The 19,614-nt window shown below is 64.9% G+C and overlaps 1 protein-coding gene across 2 annotated transcripts in view; it reads right to left on the bottom strand.

Moving 5' to 3' along the window:
• The window catches only part of WNT7B (Wnt family member 7B), a gene marked incomplete at both ends in the record, with an annotated part of 45,426 nt that extends 26,428 nt beyond the window's left edge, over nt 1-18,998 (bottom strand). The window contains one exon of one of the 2 annotated variants that reach the window (XM_080812190.1): nt 18,928-18,998. In XM_080812190.1, coding sequence (XP_080668316.1) covers nt 18,928-18,998 — 71 coding nt within the window. Of the gene's footprint in view, nt 1-14,606; nt 14,690-18,927 lie in introns of those variants that run through there. The other variant, XM_080812189.1, reaches the window with a different exon arrangement.
• Between the last annotated feature and the right edge of the window lie 616 nt (nt 18,999-19,614).

The following is a 19,614-nucleotide window of genomic DNA, read 5'->3' as shown; positions in this document are numbered from 1 at the left end:
CGGCCACGCTCTTTCTTTCACCTGGAGGGGCGGGGGCTGCAGTTATGGGAATCCTCGTTAGGGAATCCGCCAGAGAGGAAAGGGCCAAAAATACATGGTGACTAGAAATTGGTGACCTCGAGGAGGGGCAAGGACGATGGACAGACGGAGGGAGAGGTGGGGGAGGGGAAGGGGACATAGGGAGAGGAGTGGGGAGGAGGGGAGAGGAGCAGCAGGGGAGAGGAGGGCGAAGCAGGCTACTCCCTGGGATGACTGGCTCCCCAAGCAGCAAGACCCGCACCCCGGGGGCTTCTCATCCCGCAGCCGCCCACCCAGATGCCCCAGGAGAGCTGGCAGGGAGGTGCCGAGCGGCCCAGAACACAGAGACGCCGGGCCGGCCACTCCGATTTCAGTCGCTGACTTATCCCATGGAAGGTTCTGCCGCAGACCCCTCTAGGCCTTGGGACAAAGGTAAGACGGCAGGAGGGGTGGGCGGATGGAAAGTCCGGAAACGTTCCTCAGCCCGGGCCTGGGCCAGCCCGTGAAGGGAGCCTGCGGGACAAGGGGTTTCTGCCTTGTCCTGGGGACTGCAGACAGGCCCCTGGTCTCCCACCAGAGGTGCCGAAGCCGCGGGTACTTCCTGCTATCTCCTGCCACCGGGCACGGGTCACCGGCAGGGGCTGCCGAGCGACAAGAGGAGGCTCGTCCTACCTGCCAGAGGTCCCAAGGGGCCGGGGCTGCCTCTAGGACTAGGGGATCCCAGGGGGTGAGGGGCGAGAGGAACATGACCAGGTGACAGATGGTGCAGAAGAGGGCAAGAGGGTGGGACCCTTGCCATGACATTAGCCGGGTACCATGTCACCCCCCGGGCAGCCCTGTGGGGCAGAGGCTGGGAACATGAACACTGGTGCTGGCTAGCTTGGATGGAACCCCGGCTCTGCCTTCCCGGGGCTGTGAGACCTCAGGTAAGTTTCTTAACCTTTCTGTGCCTCGGCTTCCACATCTGTAAAGTGGGAATCCTGATAGGGCTGCTGGGCGGGGTCCATGATGCCGGCCAGTGATGAGACGTCATCAAGCTTGGCCATTATTAACCCTCCCTGGGGGCCCATCACTGACCTCCATTCACTGAGCCCCCAGGATCCAGTCCCTGTGGGGATCAGGGAGCAGCTGTATTTATCGCGAGGACCAACGTGTACACCCGCAATACCCGCCGCCGCACACACCATGATTGGGTTCGTTCCTGGATCAGATGCAGTCCGGGGTCTAGACACCCCAGGGAAACAAGTGCTCACGTTCACCAAGGGCGCACACAGGTATCTCCAGCACACGCTGGGAACCACCACTGAGGTGTCCATCAACAGGAGGACCACAGCTGGCACATTCACGCGGCAGGAGGTGACAGCAGTGACAAAGGGCAAACGGCTTACGCATGTGACAATGTGCGTGACACCCCCCCACACACTGCCGAGCGGAAGAGCCGGACAGAACATAAAAGCTCCAGAAGTCAGAAGCCGCCCTTAGCTTGGCGGCACAGACCGGGAGGGGTCCGGGGGAGCCTGCTGGGTTCCAGACTGTTCTCTAACCTGAGCTGAGAAATCGTTTCCGTGCGTGCCCACGCCGCAGAAACGCATCAGGCTGTCCACTCGAGATTTCTGTACTTTATGTAAGTTACGTCTCGACAGAAAAGCCGAATATTGCAATAGAAAACTTCTTAGGGCTGGCAAAATCAGAATGAAAACTCGGGGCAGAGAGGACACCTCCCGGGTGTTAGATTCTGGGCTAAGAGCGTCCCTTAGTGGGAAGGTATTTATGATGATGATGATGATGACGATGTTACTCCCTCAGAACAGGAACCAGAGGTCCAGAAAGGCCCAGCCACCCACCTGCTGAGTAGCTCAGGGAGGGAGGGTAGGGAACAGGGTTTGGGACCCACACTTCGTGCCCCCAGACTGGCCCGTGCCTCCTCACCCCTGTCCCTGACCCGCAAAGATAGTGGGGGGCTGCTCGCTTGTTCGTCTGGAGAGCCATCCTCCCGCACTGGTCCCCGGTGGGGGGGGGCACGGGCAGGAGGCTGCACGGGGGCCAACCTGCTCTGGGAGCCTTCACCAAGTGGTTCCTGAAGGAGGACCCCAATCTGTGCCGGGGGCTGAGTCACGAACTCTCTCCAAACAGGCCGGGCCCCCGCCCTGCTGCTGGTCCCGGGATGTCAGGAGTCTCATTCCCGCACTGGGCACCACGCCTGGCACAGACCCTCAGTGGTCATCACGGAGTGAGTGAATGAGAGAGGGCAGAGGAAATGAGCGGAATGCGTGAATGGGAGCGTTCACACCCCCTGAGGGGGCCCCTGCTGGGGACAGCGGACCCCCAGGCAGCTGAGACATCCTTAGTGGGGCGGGGTAGGGGGTGGTGCAGGCTGGGTGGGCAGGTGGCTGGGGGAACTCACGGCATACCCGGGTGTTCACTTAGACCGCTACAGGTTAATTTAAAAATTAGCTTTTATTCCCTTCCCCTTTTAGTCAGCCTTCCACGTGAAGGCCTAGTGCGTCAGGTGGCGGGAGGTAGGCAGAGTGGGTCCAGGCCTGTGGGGATAAGCTGCCCCGAAGTAGCCCTCGAGAGGGCTTTGATCCATTGGTATTACCAGGGACAGGACAAGCTGTGCCTTTTTTAATTGAAGAGCTGGAGAGAAACGGGACCACATGGCTGACCAGCCTCTCGGACCCCGAGGAAGCTTCTCGCCGTCTGATCTGTGCGCAGGGCCCTAAGATGACGGGCACCGACGTGGCCTTGCGTCCTGAGGAGGCCACGGGACCCAGGCACCCCCACCTCAGTATCCTGTTGCCCTTACAATTTCCCCAGCAACCCACCCCACACACCACAGCCCGGGATAGAGACACCCTGGCAGAGGGGGAGGGCCCCCCCACCGACAGCAGGGACCCCTACCCAGCCCCGCCTGAGCTCCTGTTCCGCACCCGCTCTCTGGACAGAGCACCAGCCGTAATGCAGCTCCCCCACCCCACTACCAGGCTTCTGAGCTGGGGCAGCCCCCGCGCTGAACCGACCACAGAATCCTGGGAATGTTCCCTAGGCTAGGACCGGGGCAGCCCTCCATGGGGAAGACGCAGTATCCAAGCACTTCCCAGAACTCAGACCTCGTGATGGAGCCTGCTGGACCTCAACAGCCCTGACCCCTCCCCCACAAGCCACAGGAACCAGAGGGGGTCACCAGGGGATAGCATCCCTCCCTGGGTCCCCCTCCCCCTGCTCAGGGGGTGAGTACCACTTCTAGGGAGGTTGGCGGTGATGCGAAAGGGCTTCCCCATGCCCCCTCTGCCCTCTGGGCCACCCACCTCCCTGCCCCACAGAGCAGGACGGCAGGCCCAGAGCCTGAGCCAGGCCCCCACCCCTCCCTGAGCCATCAGGGCTGCCGGGGCCACCCATGAGGTCAGCCCCAGGCACCCCCTTACCGCTCCTCCTACATCACTCCACCCCCGAGCCTTTGCTCTCCTCCCAGACCCCCTGACCTCCCCATGGCAGAGCCCTTCCTCCCGGAGACCTTTCGCCCACCTGCCCCCCAGGGGGCCAGGACTCTGTGCTCGACCCCCTCAGGCCTTTCCTAAAGCACTTCGAGGTAAGGCTTATCCACCCCCACAAGCTGTGAGTTCCCCAGGGCAGGAATCCCCAACGCGGCCCAGCACACACCCCAGCCCTGAGCTAGCCTTGGACTTGAATGCACAACCCAGCCCCAGCTCCCTGGGAGGTGGGGACAGGCTGGCCAGGCCTGGGCCAGATCCCCTGTCTCCCTCTGAGGCCCCATCCCCGGCCCTGGTCCCCGCTGCCCAGCTGCCCAGAGCTCCTGCAGCCCACGCTCCTGGCCCGGGGCGCTTTCTAATTCTTCCTTCTCGGGCATCCTCCGGCAAAATATTTGAAGAATGTTCTAATTATCTGCGATCAGCCAGGGAGGCGGGCCTGGGTCCACTTGTCCAGGAAGTAACTCCGCAAATACCTGGGAAGATGGCAGCTGGCCCCCAGGCCCACCCACCCCATGTCCCCCCCATTGTCTCCATCAGGTGGACAGGGGTCAGCTCAGAACCTCCCAGCCACAGGCAGGTGGCAAGAGGCTCTTTCCCGAGCTCCAGAGCCAGCAGCAGTCCTGGGGGGCCACAGCTGATGGTGGCCTCAGTGCTCCTGCCTGTCAAATGGGGATAAGAATGTCTTCCTGGTCTGGGGTCACTCTGCAGAACCCCCAAGCCACCATCACAGTGCCAGAGCTTGACACCTAGGGGGTCCCCGCAGCCCTCCTCTGTGGGGTGGAACAGGATGACACGGAGCAGATGGGCAGAGCCGGACACAGCTACTGCAAAGGCCCGGGGGCACTCAGCCCACCTGCCCTCCCGGCGTTCCTCAAGTCTGCTCACCTCCTTCCCCTGCTGGGACTCTTGGCCCTGTTCAGTGGGCAGCATGGGCCTTGGGGACAGTCCCGGACCTCGGGAAGGCCGCCCTTAAGGTCTGTTCTGAGCCTCGGTCTTCCCATCTGAAATTAGGGATGATCAGCCCTCTTTCAGCCAATGGCTTCTCCCCCTACTGGCTGGACGGGGTGAACTCGGGGGAGGGGAGGATGCCCTGGAGGGAGGGACCTACCGAAATGACCACCCTTCCTGAGTGGCATCCCCCACCCTGCCCCCCGCCCTGACCCCCTCCCCCCGCAGCTCCTCAGGGTGGGTCTTGCCGGCCTAACCTTACAGAGGAGGAACGGGGCTCGCAGAGAACACACAGAGGGAGCCGCGTGGGCGGTGGGCAGCGGCTGCCCCAGCGGAGGTGCAGAGAGGGTGGAGGCAGGAAGGGGCCCAGCTGGGAAATGAAGCCGTCCCTCTAGCCCTCCCTGCCCTGCCCAGGCCTCAGTTTCCCACCTGCGTGAGGGACCGAAGCGATACCTGTGGCTGTATCCTAGGGAAGGTTCTCGGGGCCTGGGGTCCTGTGCTCAAGGTCTGCTCGGCCGCTGACTCTCACTGGCCTCAGCTTGCCCATCCGTCCAATGGGGAGAACAGCCCCAGCTCGCAGGTGGGGCTCCTGCGGCCTGGCTCCCTCCACCACGGGGCCTGCCTGCTGCAATCTTTCCAGCCCACTGCCCGGCTCAGCTCACTGCCCGCGGCGTTCCCGGGGAAGAGAGCACAGCGTCCGGCTGCTCCCTCGCGCCCCCCGCGGGCGCTTGCCCGCCCGCCCTGCCCACATAGCCGGCATTCCTGGCCTGGCATTCTGGGCCCCCACCCTGGAGGGAAACCAGGCAATCCTGGGAGGAAGCAGGCAGCGGACGGGGGGCGCGGGGGGCTCGGGCAGGGCTGAGGCTGCTAGACGGGGGCAAGCACAACCAGGGGCACGGGGAGCCGCAGATGAGGAGGCCCCGGGCCCGGAGGGTCCATCCAGCCCCCACATCTGTTAAGTCAGTGAAATCAGAACCTCGTCCCCTCACTGTGGTCACAAAACCCGGGTCATTGACCTCTGACCTCAGAAACTTCCAGACCTCTGCTGGGCATCCAGGACCCCTCATGACCCTCCCGGGTTCAGGCCACACTGACCGGCAAGGCGAGAGGCGCCCAGACCCCTCCAGCAGTCGGGCAAGATTCCAGGCCCAGTCTGAGGCCTCTTCCTCCGAGAAGCCTGCCACTGGTCTGCCCTCTGTCCTCCGTCCCCGCACGGTCACAGCTAAGCCGGCCTCCAGAGGAGGCTGCCGGGGGCTGAGGTTCAGGCCGTGGACCTACTTCCTGCACTTTCTGCTACATTCTGGACCTTCCCAGGCTTCACCCCTGACCTTTCTCCTCAATTCCCGTGGTATGGGGGGTGGGGGGAGTGGGGGACACTGAAACCTCGAGGCTCATGGCAGCTGAGGCCGCATAGTGAGCTGAGACCTGAGCAGGGATGAGACCCCTAGTCTTGGTCTCGGCCTAGGCCCCAGTGCCCCAGCTCTGTCAGACACTGGGGCACCCTGCGGGCCTGGAGACCAGGAGGTCAACCTGAAACCACAGGACGGATGGAGGGACAGATGGGTGAGGGGGACGGGTGGGAGGAAGCTGGCAGGGCGTCTGGCCCAGGGCCAGGCCAAGAGTCTAGGCGCCTGATGGGTCGGCCAGAGCCTCAGCCTTCTGGGCCAGTCTGGACATGGTCTGAGCAGTGGGTTCAGGGGCCTGAGTCCCTGTAGGCAGGGGACACTGGGCGGTCACCTCTGTGCAGAATGCGAGGTAGGGCTGAGCTCCTGGTCCTGAGACCCGGCCTCAGGCGGCATCCTGGGGGGTGGTGGGCTTCTGGGAACGGTTGAAGGTGGGGGCCTGCCTGGGCCACAGGACCCCTCAGAGCAGAGCCCAGCCCCACCCAGGCTGTCCCCAGTTCTATGGCCCTGCCCCCTGCTCTCACCAAACCCGGTGGTTCCTCTGGGCCAGAGCACCCCGGGCAAGGCTCCTTCAGCACTCACTTCACTTTTTAAGCACCTGCTGCTCCCTCTGAGAATTTCTGGACCATCGGGGAACCCCAGCCCACTGCCTCGGCTTGGATGCTTTACGGCACAGGGTGCTCACTCCCCCCCAGGAGTAGTCCACTCCCCCCCTCATCATGCGGCTGTGATGACCCACACGATGGGGCTTGCACCTTCAGAACCCCTCCCTGGGCTCAGCAGTCCCCCTCCCACCCCATGCCATGAGTGGCCCGGAGTCCTGAGCACCACCCCTGCCTTCCGCGACCAGCTTCCAGCTCTCATCCAAGGCCACACAGACACCCGTCAGGGATTTTATATCAGTGCCAAGAGCGGGACCCAGCCTGCTTTTCTCTCCACTTCTGGGCTCTCTGCCCCAGGCCCTAAGGACCTGTTTCCCCTCAACCTCCCCTTTTCTTCTTCTCCTCCTCCCCCTGCAGGAATTTCCACCTCTGGAAGAAAGGCAGTGAGAGGGAGCCAGGGGTCGCTCTGGGCTCACACTCAGGCTCGCCTGCAACCCTGGGCTCTCCCTCCCCTCTAGAAGGGACTGGCAAACAACCTGTGGCCCAGGTCCCTGGGTGGGGGTGGGGGGTGGGCAGGAGGTGGCAGACGCTGGACAACAAGGAGGACGTCCCCAGCAAATGCACTCCTGGCCTTGTGGCTCCTGACACAGGTGGATGGTCCCCAGGACAGACGTGGGCTCCTCCAAGGTGGGGGGGGGCGGCGTGCCAGCAGCACCTGGAAATTCCCAGTACTCCCCTCCAGCAGAGAAGTCACCCCGAGGAGACCTAAGTCAAGGAGCCAGAAAGGCACCCAGCCCGCCAGACCACCCCTGTGGCCACCCACACGCAAGGGGGGGCCCGCACACCAGGGGCCATCCCCTGGGCAAGTGGGTCCTGACCAGGCCAATGGGCCTCGCGGGGACCCAGACGCAGAAGCAGCCAACTGACCATCCAAGAGGGGGTTGACTGGGCCCTAACTCAGCATGAACTTCACGCTGCACTGGGTGCAAGGTGGTGGGGGGTGGGGGACAGGGCACAGTGGTCTACTTGCAGCTACTACCACTGGCCCGACCTCCAAGTGTGCTCACAGCGCCCCGTCTGCCCCAATCAGCCCCCATCTACCCTGTGGGCCCTGCCTCGGGGAAACCCGTCCCCGTCCTGATGTGGCGGCCCACTCACACCCAGGGGCCTTTCTTAGCTCGGGGTGAAGCTGCCCATCCCTGTCCTGCTTGACACTTGCCCTCCCAGGGCTCCCCGGGCCTGGGGCTGCCCTCTGCCACTCTGACCTCACCTCCCACGGCCCCAGCCAACTCTGATGGGCTGACGCCCGCTCCCGGTGCCCCCTCCCTGCCCCACGGCTCTCCCTCGCCAAGAACTCCACTGTCCCTAGGACATTCTTTAGGGCCAAGGTCAGTCGAAGGTCTCCCAGGATCCACCCTCCCTGCAGATGGGTTGGGGGCTCCTGCTCTCTAGGACCCCACGGGGCTTTGCGTACATGATGGGGAAGGAGGGGAGCTTCCCAGTTACAGCCCCATACATGGGCGGCTTCGTTTGCCTGGCTCAGGGCTGCTGTCGCTAAGAAGGGCAAGCCCCGAGTAGTGACCAGGCCTGGCAGGAAGGGGAGGCGGGGACAGAAGGGCTCTGAGGCACCGAGACCCACCACCCACAGGGACAGCCCCAGCCAGAAAAGGGGAGGCTTGCCCCAAGTCCGTGGTACGCGGCAACTATGTACCTGCCGGCCCCAGTTTGAAGGTCAGGAGCTGGCCAGCCTGGACCACCTCCTCTCTCTCTGCTCAAGCCAGTCTCGGAGCCCCTTGGGTTGGGGCCCAAGGCAGGGAGGACCCCGGGAGCAGAAATCTGAGGGCCTCTTGGTCCCCTCACACACCTGGACGGACCGGTGTCCCTCTGGTTCCAAGTCTAAAGATGTGGAGGTCGGGGGCGGGGAAGAGAGAGAGACAGAGTGACAGAGAGACAGAGAGACAGAGTGAGCCCTCGATCAGAGCCTCGTGACTCCTGGTCACTCGGCAGCTGGAACGAACAGGTGTGGTCGGTCTCTCGTTCAGACAGCGGATGAGACGGCAGACAGGCCTGGGCTCCAGTAGGAGCTCCTCCACCTTGAACATGACCTCAGGAGTCCCCGGCGCTCTGCCCCTCACGCTCCTCACCTCGCCCCCCCCCCCACGTGGGTGCCCCTTGCTTAGCTGGCAGCCGGGGGGGAAACAAAGTCACAGCAGAGCCCAGCTGGTGGGCACCCACCAGCCCCGTGACCGGAGGCCTCTCCAAGAGACCTGAGTCTTCCAGAAGTGGAGCGCGGAGGAACGCGGAGCCCCTCCCCGGGTCAGGGGTCTGTCTGGGGGGCCGACAGTTCCTTCTGGACGAACTCCCATTCAAAACGGCTTTTCTTCTCTTTACCACTTGGGACGGTGAGGGCCTAAGTCTCAGCTCTGGACCCCTCACACCCCCGCAGCCCCAAGGCCTGCTTCGGAAGGGGGCCAAGCCGAGACACCGCCCACCCTTGCCCCAAGGCTCCTTCCCTCTGGGGCCCTGCTCATTCGCGGCTCCCGCTCGGCACGTGCCCGGATTCCTGCACAAGGAGAACCTCTGGTCTGGGAGGCCGTGGAGGAGGGTCTGGAACAGGGGTGGCCTTGCGGGGGCTGAGGTCTGAAAAGGGCTGGCAGCCCCCAGTCTTTTCGGGATGGGACTGCGAGGGGATGCTGACTCGGGCCCTTCCGGACCGCGGCGGATGCCGGGGGGACTGCTTGCCGGTAAGGCTGGTGTCCTCCCCATCCTGGACCGGGCACCTCACTGGCTTTGGGGTCTGCAGGAGGACAGCCACCTGGGCTGCACAGTTCTAGTGTGTTGCACTCACATCCTCCGACTGAGGGCTTTGTGGCATCATCCGTGCTCAGAAGCTACCTGCTCGGGCGGGAGGCTGTGGGATGACCTTCCCGGGGTCTCTGTATCCTCGGTCACAGAGCGGGCCAACCACAGCCCGTGGCTGCCTTGCACAGAGGACCTGTGAGCGCTGGCTTCCTTCCAGGCAGAGCCCTTGCCCAGCATCCCGGGCCCTCAGTCCTGTATCGACTTGTATGCTTCCAGGGCTGGAGAGCTCACTGCTCCCCTGCCAACCACAGGCTGGCCCAGTGGCCCAGTGGCGGGCTCCCCGCCACCACTCGGAGGCTGAGGACACCCTGCGTTGAGGGCAGGACCGGGAGGGCGCCCGAGCAGGCTGAGCAGCTCTGTGATGGAGACAGGAAAGAGGGAGAAAGGGAGGACAGAGCGCACCTGTGCCCACCCCCACCCCGTTAGCCAGCCCGAGGGGAGGCCCCAGCCCCGAGCCAGGGAAGGAGGACAAACGGAGGTTTTGTCCTTGGCCAGCGGGCGGCCCGCACCACACAATGACCCTTTCATCAGGCTGAGGGAGCCCTGGGTCGAGGTTTCATCTGACAAGAGAGAGCTCCCGGCCCCTTGTCCCTTGCTGGGGGAGTCAGAGGGGGGGGCGGGGGGGCTAAACCCTATCTGAGCCGGACCCAGGGCCATGCAAAACGGAAGCTCCGTGGCAACTAGCTGAAGTCCCTCCATCTGCCCCAGGCAGGGGGAGGCCTCAGAGGTTAAGTGACTGGCCATGGGCTGCACAGAAAAGGGCCCTGTTCTGGGTACCCCCAGACCTGAGCTGCCGGAGGGTCTGGGTCTCTACGTCTCTACAGCCAAGACCTCCACCCCACCCCACCCCATCCCATTCCCCTGCTGCCACCACCCATGGGGTGCTGCCCAGGCTAGCCTGATGACAGAGCCTTGACCCAAACCCCCAGGAGGAGTTCTGGGTTCCCCATAGGCTATGCGGCCCGGGCCCCCCTGCCCCCGAGGCCGGCCTGAGGCTCTGGGGAACATGGTGTGTGATTTGTCAGCGTCCACAGTGTCCCTAGAGGACCCAAGCGTTGAAACACTATGTAGTCAGGGCCTCAAAAGTCACCTCCCTTCATGGGGGTCCCCTCCCCACAGAGCATTGCGTACCTGCCTGAATCACCCCAGGAGGCCGAGTGGCCCTGGGGACGCCCTTCCTGCTGGACCACCACAGGGCGAATTTCTTCTCAGAGGCAGTGGCAGAACTGGTTCCAGAGCCAGGAGGGCGGTTATGACCTCGAGAGGGCCTCTCTGCTCATCACCATGCCACTTCCTCTAGGAAGCCCTCTGAGATCTCCCCCAGAGAGTTCGACACTCTTCCCTGAACAATTACGGCTGCCAGGCCTCCCTCTGCATCCCAGGTGGCCAGCCTCCCTGCACCTAACTGCTGAGAGTGACCCCATCTCCTGAACACTTACCGTATACCAAGCACCCTGCCGGCCACGTCTCTGCATTTGCTCACCGAGTCCTCACTGCTACTCCAGAAGTTTCAGTCCCCCTAGTCCTGGCAGCTCCGGGGCAAAGCCGAGCTCCAGAATGCACCCAGGCAGCTAGGGGAGGAGCAGGGATGGGACCCCGGAGCAGGGAGGACTCAAGGGCAACCAGGTCAGAAAATGAGCCTTTCCCCGTGGGGCCTCAGGGCAGCTGCAGGGCACAGCGGGGCCTGGAGGAAGCCCAGGAGGACCGACCACCTTCCCCTCCAGACCCTTCCTCTGCACCCAAGCGTATGCTCCCGCACACACAGGGTCAAAAGAAGTCATCCCCAGAGCGCACCATCCCGCCTTTGACTGTGGGGCTCCGGGAGCATTTTGTGAGGGAGAAACTCCACTCCTGCAGCCCAGGAAAGGGGTCCCCGGAAGTTCCCGGCGCTCACCCACGGTGCCCACTGCCGCACAGAGCCACAGGTGCCTTGGAGTCCAGGAGGCTTGCGGGCCCCACGTGCGCCGGCGGAGAGGGAGTTTCTCCATCTCCCAGCCACCGATGAGGAGACCGCGGCCCAGAGAAGCCCCTGGATCTGCCCGAGGCCACACAGCAGAGCACCTCCTACACCTGGACAGAGGCAGGCTGGGAGCCGCTCCTCCCAGGGGGAAACCGATGCACACTAAGCTGGGCGGCCCGGCTCTGCGGCCACACAGGCTTCGCTGCCCGGGGAGGGGGCCTGATTCAGCAACGCCCGCCGCCCGGGGTCATGCCCACAGCGTTTCTGGGCCTGCGGTTGGCACCACCAACAAAGCCACAGTGGCCGAGCCGGGAAGAGGCCCAGCCTTGGCAGGGCCGTGGTGAGCGCCCCCCACCACCCCCCACAGCCAGGTGGCCGGTGAGTAACCGCCCCGTCACCCATGACTCACTCAGCTCCCCAGAGCGGGCGGTCACCATGAGAGGCTCGTACCGGAAGACCTGGGGGGATCGCTGTAGCCAACCTCCACATCTGGGAGGGGGAGGCCAAGACCGGAAGGGACCTGCCCAGGACAGGAGGCCAGCCTGGTCCTGGCACGAGGCCCCCAGCCCAGCTGACCAGCACCGCAGCCCTCTTCTGGGCCTCTGGTCCCCCACCTGCCCTCCCTGAGGCCCTCACTGACCCACCCACCCCCCACTGGCCCCGGAAGCTTCTGTTCTGACAACAGTAGCACAGAGAAGGGTAAGGCTGGCCGGAGCTGTCTCGCAAGGGCCAGCCAAGCTCAGCATCAGGCGGGGGCCCAGGGCCCTTCCAGGCCAGCACACCCGTCCGACCCAATCAGTGGCAGGGGCCCAGGCATGCATCTGGGATTCACTACGCACGGACCACAGCCTGAGACAGCGAGCTGGGAGAGCAGCCCAGATGAAAAGGGCAGGATCAATCGTCCACCAGTGTCTGTGATCCCAGCAGTGGGATGCCTTCTGGAAAGTTCTCTGGAGCAGAAAGAAACCTCCGCAGGGCTCCTCCTGCCCCTGGCATCCTCAGATCCCACAGGGCCAACCTTCCTAAGTATTCCTGCCGGTAGTGAGGTGGGGTTACTGTTGACCCCCAACAGTTCTCAAAGCCCTTTTGCACGGGCCCCCTCAACGGCGTCTGGGCGCCAGCGCAGAGCCGCCCACTAGGCTCTGCCCACCACTCTCACTGTCATCTGTATCCAGGGGGCCCTGCTCCCACCTGTGGCCTCCTCCAGGCCAGCCCAGTACCCACCAAACAGGGCAGGCAAAACCGCAGAGCTCCCGCTCTGGCTCCTGGGAACAGCGAACTGAATCTCCACTCAGGAAGGCCTGGCATCAGGGCTTCCCCCCCGCGGGGGGCTGAAGGTCAGGTTGGGCTGGCACTGAGCAGGGGTCACCGAAGGCAAGGCGGGGAGCAGGGTCTGCTTTGCTGCCCCCGACCCCCTACCCTGGAACCCAGCACTGGCCCAGGAACATTTGGAAAACCGTCGTCTTTGGAGAATTTCTCCCAACAAAGCTGGCAATGAATACGCAGGGAGAGAGCCCACGTGGGCACAGATGGTAATCGCGGCAGACCTGGAGGGGGGGAGCCGACCCGGAAGGAAACCTTGGGGTCTACGCACCCACACTGCTCACCACCTGCCCGAGAGCCCCTCATGGCTGCCTGAGCCCGTCGCCCAGCTCCTCCTCTCAGATTCCCACTCTAGACAAGCCCCGGAGTTCTCCTGGTTTCCTACCCCTGAACACCTCCCCATTGATGCCAAACCGCGGCCAGCTGGCTCCAGAAATGATTTCTTTAGGCCTAGTAGCTGCTGATTGTCTAGCTTAAGACTGAGATGGGAGGGGGGGCCCAGGGGAGGGGGAGGCTTTCCACCTCTGGCCTCTGAGAACTGAAGGCTGGGATTCCAAGCCCCGCTTGGTTGATCCATTTCCCAGGAGGGATGCCAGAAGCAGGACTATCTGGTCTGGAGCTTTCCTAGCCTGGTTTCCCCAAAGATCAGTCGGTCCCCATCCAGCCCCTTTCCCTGCCTGGGGCCGCCTGTCCTCCCCCCCTCCCACCTTCCCCAGGCGATCCCTCTGCAGCCGGGCTGCCCGCCGGGCCTGGAGCACTCTCTGCGCCCGGACCTTGTAATTATGTCCCACAGCCCGGGAAACCGCGGGCCTCGCAGCATCTGGCTGCGGTTGCGAACTTTTGTTTCAAGATGCGCGACTATTTATAGAAGGAAAACTGGTAGGATAGTAATTTCCTAGGAGCTGGAGGAGAAACTGGCTGCGCCTCTATTAAAAGGGGGTGGGGGCACGGCGATTTATTAGGACTGCGGCCGCGCGGGAGGTGGGGGTGGCGCAGGGAGCGGGAAGGCAGCGCCTGCCCCCTCTGGCCGCGTTAGGCGACCCCGGACGTGGCCCGCGTGTAAAGGAGGGGGAGGAGGAGGGGAGGAAAGAAGGGGAGGGAGAGCTCGCTCTGAGGTTTAATCAGTAGCATCCAGCTTAAATTCCCCCAAACGGCGGTTCCATAAATCAAACTTCTTTTTAAATCGGAGGCCAGAGCATATGCGTCCCATTAGGAATCGGGCGAAGCCACTGCTGCGCCGACGCGCCCCCTCGGCTCCCTGGGCCCCGTCCGGCCCTGCCTGGAGCTTCCCGGAGCCCGGTGGGCGCTGCCCGTCCCGACGCACACGCGCGCCCACGCTCCGCGCGCTGCCCGGGCCGGGACACCCGGGCGCACCTCGGCCGACCGCACGCTCGCTGCGCGCGTCCCCCTCGCCGCCAGGTGAGGAGTGGGCAGTGGCTGGGTCGGGCGGCTCAGCGCCGCGGGAAGGCGCGAGAAGCCGCAGCCACCACCAAGGACAGCTCGGGCGCTGTCTGGTGGGGCGCAGAGTGCACGTGTGCGCCAGTGTGTGCGCGGGGGAGCGGCTGTGTGCGTGCGGCTCTCTCTCGAGGGCGGCCCAGGCGGCCCGGCCCCGCGAATTTATAAAGGGAAGGGAATCCCGCTGGTCCGGGACTCCGGCGAGACAGCGCAGGGAATCCCCGCGCCGCCGCGCGCCCTCCAGCCGTCGCGCTCGGTGCGCGCAGTCTGGTCCGCCCGGGCAGAAGGGCCTCTGGCGAGCCACGTTCTCTCTGACCCCAAAGCCGTAACTTCTCACTGCTGCAGCCGCCCCCAAGTCCTCCCCCTCGGCGCTTTAGGCAGACGAAGAGACCCGAAGTCCCAGCCTACCGAGCGCGTCGGGCACCCGGTGCCCCGCCCAGGGATCCACCGCCGAGTTGCCTACCCGCCCGGCCCCTGCGCCGGAGGCCGAGGAGAGGGCCTCCTCCACCCCGCGCCCGCCCCGCGCGCGGCCCGCGGCACTCACAGGTAGCTGCCGCTGGACAGGATGAGAAAGATCTGCGGGCAGTACACGGAGAGGAGCGCGCCGCGCGGCGACAGCAGGAGCATGGTGGGCCGGCGCTCCTGGAAGGGCTTGGCGGGCCCGGCGGGCAGGGCGCCGGGGCCAGCTGAGGCCGGGGTCTCCGCGGCCCTCCCCGAGGTGGGGCGGCGACGCCAGGCGCTAGGGACCCCGGCGCGCGGGCCCCAGCGCAGGATTCGTCCGTGCCCCGCCGCCACGGCCGAGCATCGCGCTGGGGCTGGGGCTGGGGCCGCGGCGGGCGCTGGGGCTGGAGCGCGGAGCAAGGGGACGGGCAGCGGGTGCGCCTCGGCGGCTGTCTAGCCCTCCGTCCGTCGATCGGTCGGAACCGGCTCTGTCGCTCGCTCTGGCTCAAGTCTCCAAGTCTCTCGAGGCGCGCAGCTGCCATTGGACGGGCCGCCCCTACATCCGCCTCCTCTGCGGGCGGGTTTTTTAAAGGGGAGGCTGACCAGAGCGTGCGACAGGAGCCGCCCCCAGGGCTTGCCCGAGCTGCCTTGGCCCGTATCCCCCCACCTCCCCGCCCAGCTTCAGCGAACTACACAGCTCCGGCCTGCTCTGGAAGGTGCACCTGGGGGGGAGGCACCTCGGCGTAACTGCGCGGGGGCGTGCGCTCCTCTTGGGGGGGCTGTGCTCGGCGTTCTGTTCTCGCGTTCGCATGCATGTGCCTGCATGTGCCTGCGTGTGCCCGCGGGAGCGTGGGCGCGTCTGTGAGGGCGCAGGTGTGTGCGCACAGACGCACTGTGGGTGCTGCACCTTCGGCCGCGTGCGCCCCTGGGTTTGGTTAGGCGGGCTGCGAGTCGCACACGCTCACCCCAGCCAACCGGGCCGGGCCGGGCAGGGCTCACCTGTGCACATGCGCACTGGTGTCTCTGTAGGGTTGTGCCTCAGGGCCTCTTCGGAGAAGCAGTGAAAGGGCATCCCTAATTGGTTCACGGAGACCCCCAAATTTGGCTTCCCCCTCTCGCTGCTTTTGCTCTCCTTTGTCCGGTTGGTTGGGGTAGGCGTAGGGAGGAGCAGATTCACAAGGACCCACTTCCTAAACAATCCTCCTTCCCGTGATTTTTTTATGAGCCAGAAACCCACTTCTTATATTGAGGTTTTGAGTCCCACCTCCTGCTGTGTGCCAAGCCTAACTATATATGGATGATCTTCCCGAGACAGTGCGGACCCTGTCCACGGGGGCGAAGCAGGAGGCAGGGATGATGACGAGAGGTCTCTGCGGATACGCCAGTGGTCCAGGGGTGGGGCATTTCCCACCTTCTAGACCTGGCCTGGAGATTCACGCCCAGCATCCAGAAGCAGGGGGCTGCCCCCTTCACCTTCATCCTGCCGGACCCCTCTGCCTCTCCCAGGGCGGGAATAGAGCAGGGCTGATCCCCCTGCTCCACTTCCAGTGGGCAGAGAGTGCCTGGATTCCAAGGGCTTGTCCCTGCCCTGGCTTGGCCTCCCCGAGGGCTGGAGGCTGTTCAGTCCAAAAGTGAGGAACCGGGACTCCCCAAAGCCATTTGTTTTGAAATTGCTCAAAACCCGAGGCAAACCTCCTCTTGGGGCCCTGATCCCCAAAGGTGTGGTGAGGCCCCAGTTCTCCCTCCCTGCTGGTCTGGAAGCTTCCCCCAGGGGCTCCACATCTGTGTGCTGGCTACTTGTGCACAAGCAGGGGAGGTTCCCGGTGTGCCTTCACAGACATACACACACGGGTGTGGGTTGGGTGGGGGGAGGGCATGATCACGGAGTATCCCCCTGTGCACACGATCTCTGACATTGGCTTGGAACTGCTGTGGCCCTAAAATCCACCACCCGGAGGAGTCCCCAGGGTGGTGATACCGAGGTCATTAACAGAGAGGGCAGCTGGGCTGGTGTGCACAGGTGTTTACTGGGGCCCCACCTCTCCCCCCAAGGCACAGGCACCCAGGACGGACATTCCTTTGCAGTACCCCGAGAAGGACGTGCTACTGTGACCCCACTTTTCGGATGAGGGAGGCAGACTGGGAGATTAAAGCGCCCATCCAAAGCCACCAATGAGGAGTGAGGGGGAGGAATGAAGCCCAAACCTTATCCTGAAGGCACTTCACTCCCAAGTCATTAACCCCTCGGGTCACATCTGGGCCCAACTGCCCCCTCCAGCCTTGTGCAACCAAGATGGCTTGCAAAGACAGCAAGCAACACCCCCACACACACCCAGCAAGGTGGGCTGCCAGGGGCTGTGTAGTGACCCAGGTGGAGTCCGCTCCCCTCAGTGGATCCCAGTGGATCCCTAGCTTTCCCGGATGTGGTGTTTGGAGCCTACATTTTCTCCGCTGCCCCCAGGAGCATGTGTTTTAGGGGGCACAGCAGGGGAAGGAGCTGCCACCCTGGGGTCCCTGAGTGGAGGCAGAAGGCAGCATCTGGCTCTCTTGCCGGCTCCCAGAGAGGCCTGCACGCAGGCTGGGTCTCCCTCGCTTGTCTCTCTCTACTCAGACGGAGGCCACCACCGTGTTCAGGATGGCCAGAGCCGCAGTCCCATTTACAGACCGGAGAGGGAAGCTGCTTTGTGTCTGAAGGTCAGTAGGTCCATCACATAGGCCTCTGAGCTCTGCAACCAGCCCTGGGAGCCCAGGACGGGCTCCTTGAGCTCCTTTTGCTGCCTGGGGTGGGGAGGGAAATGTCCTAGAGCGCTTCCCACAAGCTGGAGGGTGGAGGGCTGTTCTTTTGGATGACTCCTGTGGACAAATGGGTGCCGGTGCTAGGAGGAGGGGTCAGCAGTGGAGGCCAGAGCCAGTGCCAGCTCTGCCTCTTACTCTTGGGGACAAGTGACTTGGCCTCCCTTGCTCAGTTTCCTGATCCTTAAAACGGGGACCTAACTCTAGGACGGCCAGGAGCGGACAAGGCCTTAGTGCTGAGAACCAGGGAGAGCCTCAATATGCCCATGACTTTGGGGGCTCTAGGGAGAGACACTGTAGGGCTGTTGGGGATGGGACACAGTGCCTCCCTCCCAACCCCCAGCCTCTGGTGGACGCAGTGCATCTCCCTCACCTCCATATCAAACACCCAAGAACAGAGCCTGCACAGACCCACAGTAAACGGAGCCACCAGCAGCCCTAGGCTCACCAGCCCAGGCCTGCAGAACTGAGGCTAGGGCAGGGTCTTCCCGCCCTGCCTCTGCAGTCCCAGGCCTCAGTCCCTGCCCGCTGGGCCTCAGTTTCCCCATCAGTAAAATGGCGGAGGGGGTGACCGAGGGACGGGCGATAGACAGAGATGATGATTCTCAGGTGGTGCTTCTAACCTCTCAGCCTGGGACACCGCAGCTCCACCTCCCCACGGCCTGTTCACCGCCTGTGCTCCGGCCAGAGGCCGCCAGTGGCGCACAGTAGGGGCTCTCGGTGCGGCTGGGCCTGGCCCTGGGCGACCCCCCCAGCGACGTGCACCGCACCCCCCTTTACGGTCACATCGCCCCCCCACCCCCACTTCGAGCAGGGCTGAGACAGCTTCTGTCTAAAGGAGATCGCAGCCCAACAGGTAAGGACTCGGCTGGGTTCAGGAATGTGGAAATACGACTCAGAGCAGCTACTGCAGCGAGCAGTGAGCGCGGCCCGCCGGGCGCCCGCCCGCCCGCCGGGCCGCGCGAGGGGGAGCGCCGCGAGAGGGGGCCGGGCCGAGGGCCCAAGGCGGGCGGGGGCTCGGGCCCCGGACCGAGCCCGAGGCGCCGGGCCCGCCGCGCGGCCCATCCCGAGCCAGCCGGACGAGTTGTCAAGGCAATTTCAACACGTCTGGGTGATGGATAGGGTCGAAGGGCCCAGGCAGGTGCCCCGGCCCGGCGGGCTCGTGGCCCGGGTGCTCGTCCCCCCCGCCCGCCCAGGCCTCCCCGGCCGCCCGACGCCCCCGGCTCCAGGCCCCGGCGCGCCCTCCAGACGGCGAGCGCTTGGCCCGGGCTCGGCGCCCAGCGCAGCCCGGGGGAGGGAAGGCGCGTCCCACCCCCAGGGCCTGGAGCCCAAACAGGTGAAAGTACGCGCCGGGCACGCTCGCCGCTACCCGCGAGCCTGGCCGCCGCCGGCGCGCCCCGCTCCCCTTCCACCGGCCCGGACTCGGCGCACTTGGGGAGTACCTGCCGTTCGTGGGGTTTGGGAGCGTCTCTGCTGGGCCGGGGCGAGGGTCCGACACGCAGGCCAGCCCCGGATCCCCAAGAGCCTCCTGTACTTCCTCAGGCCCTAGGTCTCCGCCGGGACCCTCTGGAACCGGTTCCTCCTGGCTGCCCCTACCCGGGGCTACGGCCCCTGCCCGCGGGGATACTCACCCGAGCTTCACGTAGAGGACGCCAAAGCAGAGAAACACGTAGAAAATCCACTTGCGAAAGTTTCTGTGCATGATCCAGGGAGGGGGGCTGCGCCATAGACAGCGGCGGCCGGAAGGGACGCGCGGGCGGGGCGGGGAACTGGCAAGGGCAGGGGGCTTCGGTGAACCGCTCTCAGCCAGCGCTGCGGCTCGGGCGGCCGGCGACGCGCGAGCACTCGGCGCGCGCTGCCACCATGGTGAGCCCGGGGCGCCGCTGCCGCCGCCGCCGCGTGCGCCCGGGTAGTGACCTGGGCCGGGAACCGCGACCTCGGAGCGGGGCTGAGAGATCGCAGGGCACGACGAGCGCCGGCGGGGGCCGGGCCCGAGCTCTGCGGGCGGGCGGGCGCTGCCTGCACTGGGCGCAGCCGCCTGGGGCCGTGCGCGCCTCGCCGAGCGCCGCCGCGGCCAATGTGTCCGCACTTGTCCGCCTCCCCAGGTGACTCGCGGCCCCGGCAAGCGAGCTGCGAGAGAACGAGCGCCCCAGGTAGGAGGATCCGCCTCCCGCCCGCCCTCCTCGCTCGCCGCGCGCTCTCTCTCCCTCGCTCCCGGGCTCTCCCCTCCCTTTTCTCCTCCCTCCCCCGTGACACACAAACACATCCACCCCCCCCCACACACACACACCCCTCCCCAGGCCCGCTCCCTTCCGATC

The sequence above is a fragment of the Martes martes genome (assembly GCF_963455335.1).
Source record: "Martes martes genome assembly, chromosome: 8".
Classification (NCBI taxonomy): Eukaryota; Metazoa; Chordata; class Mammalia; order Carnivora; family Mustelidae; genus Martes; species Martes martes.
Note: the sequence above shows the minus strand (reverse complement) of the source record. Positions and strands in the feature narration are given on the sequence as shown.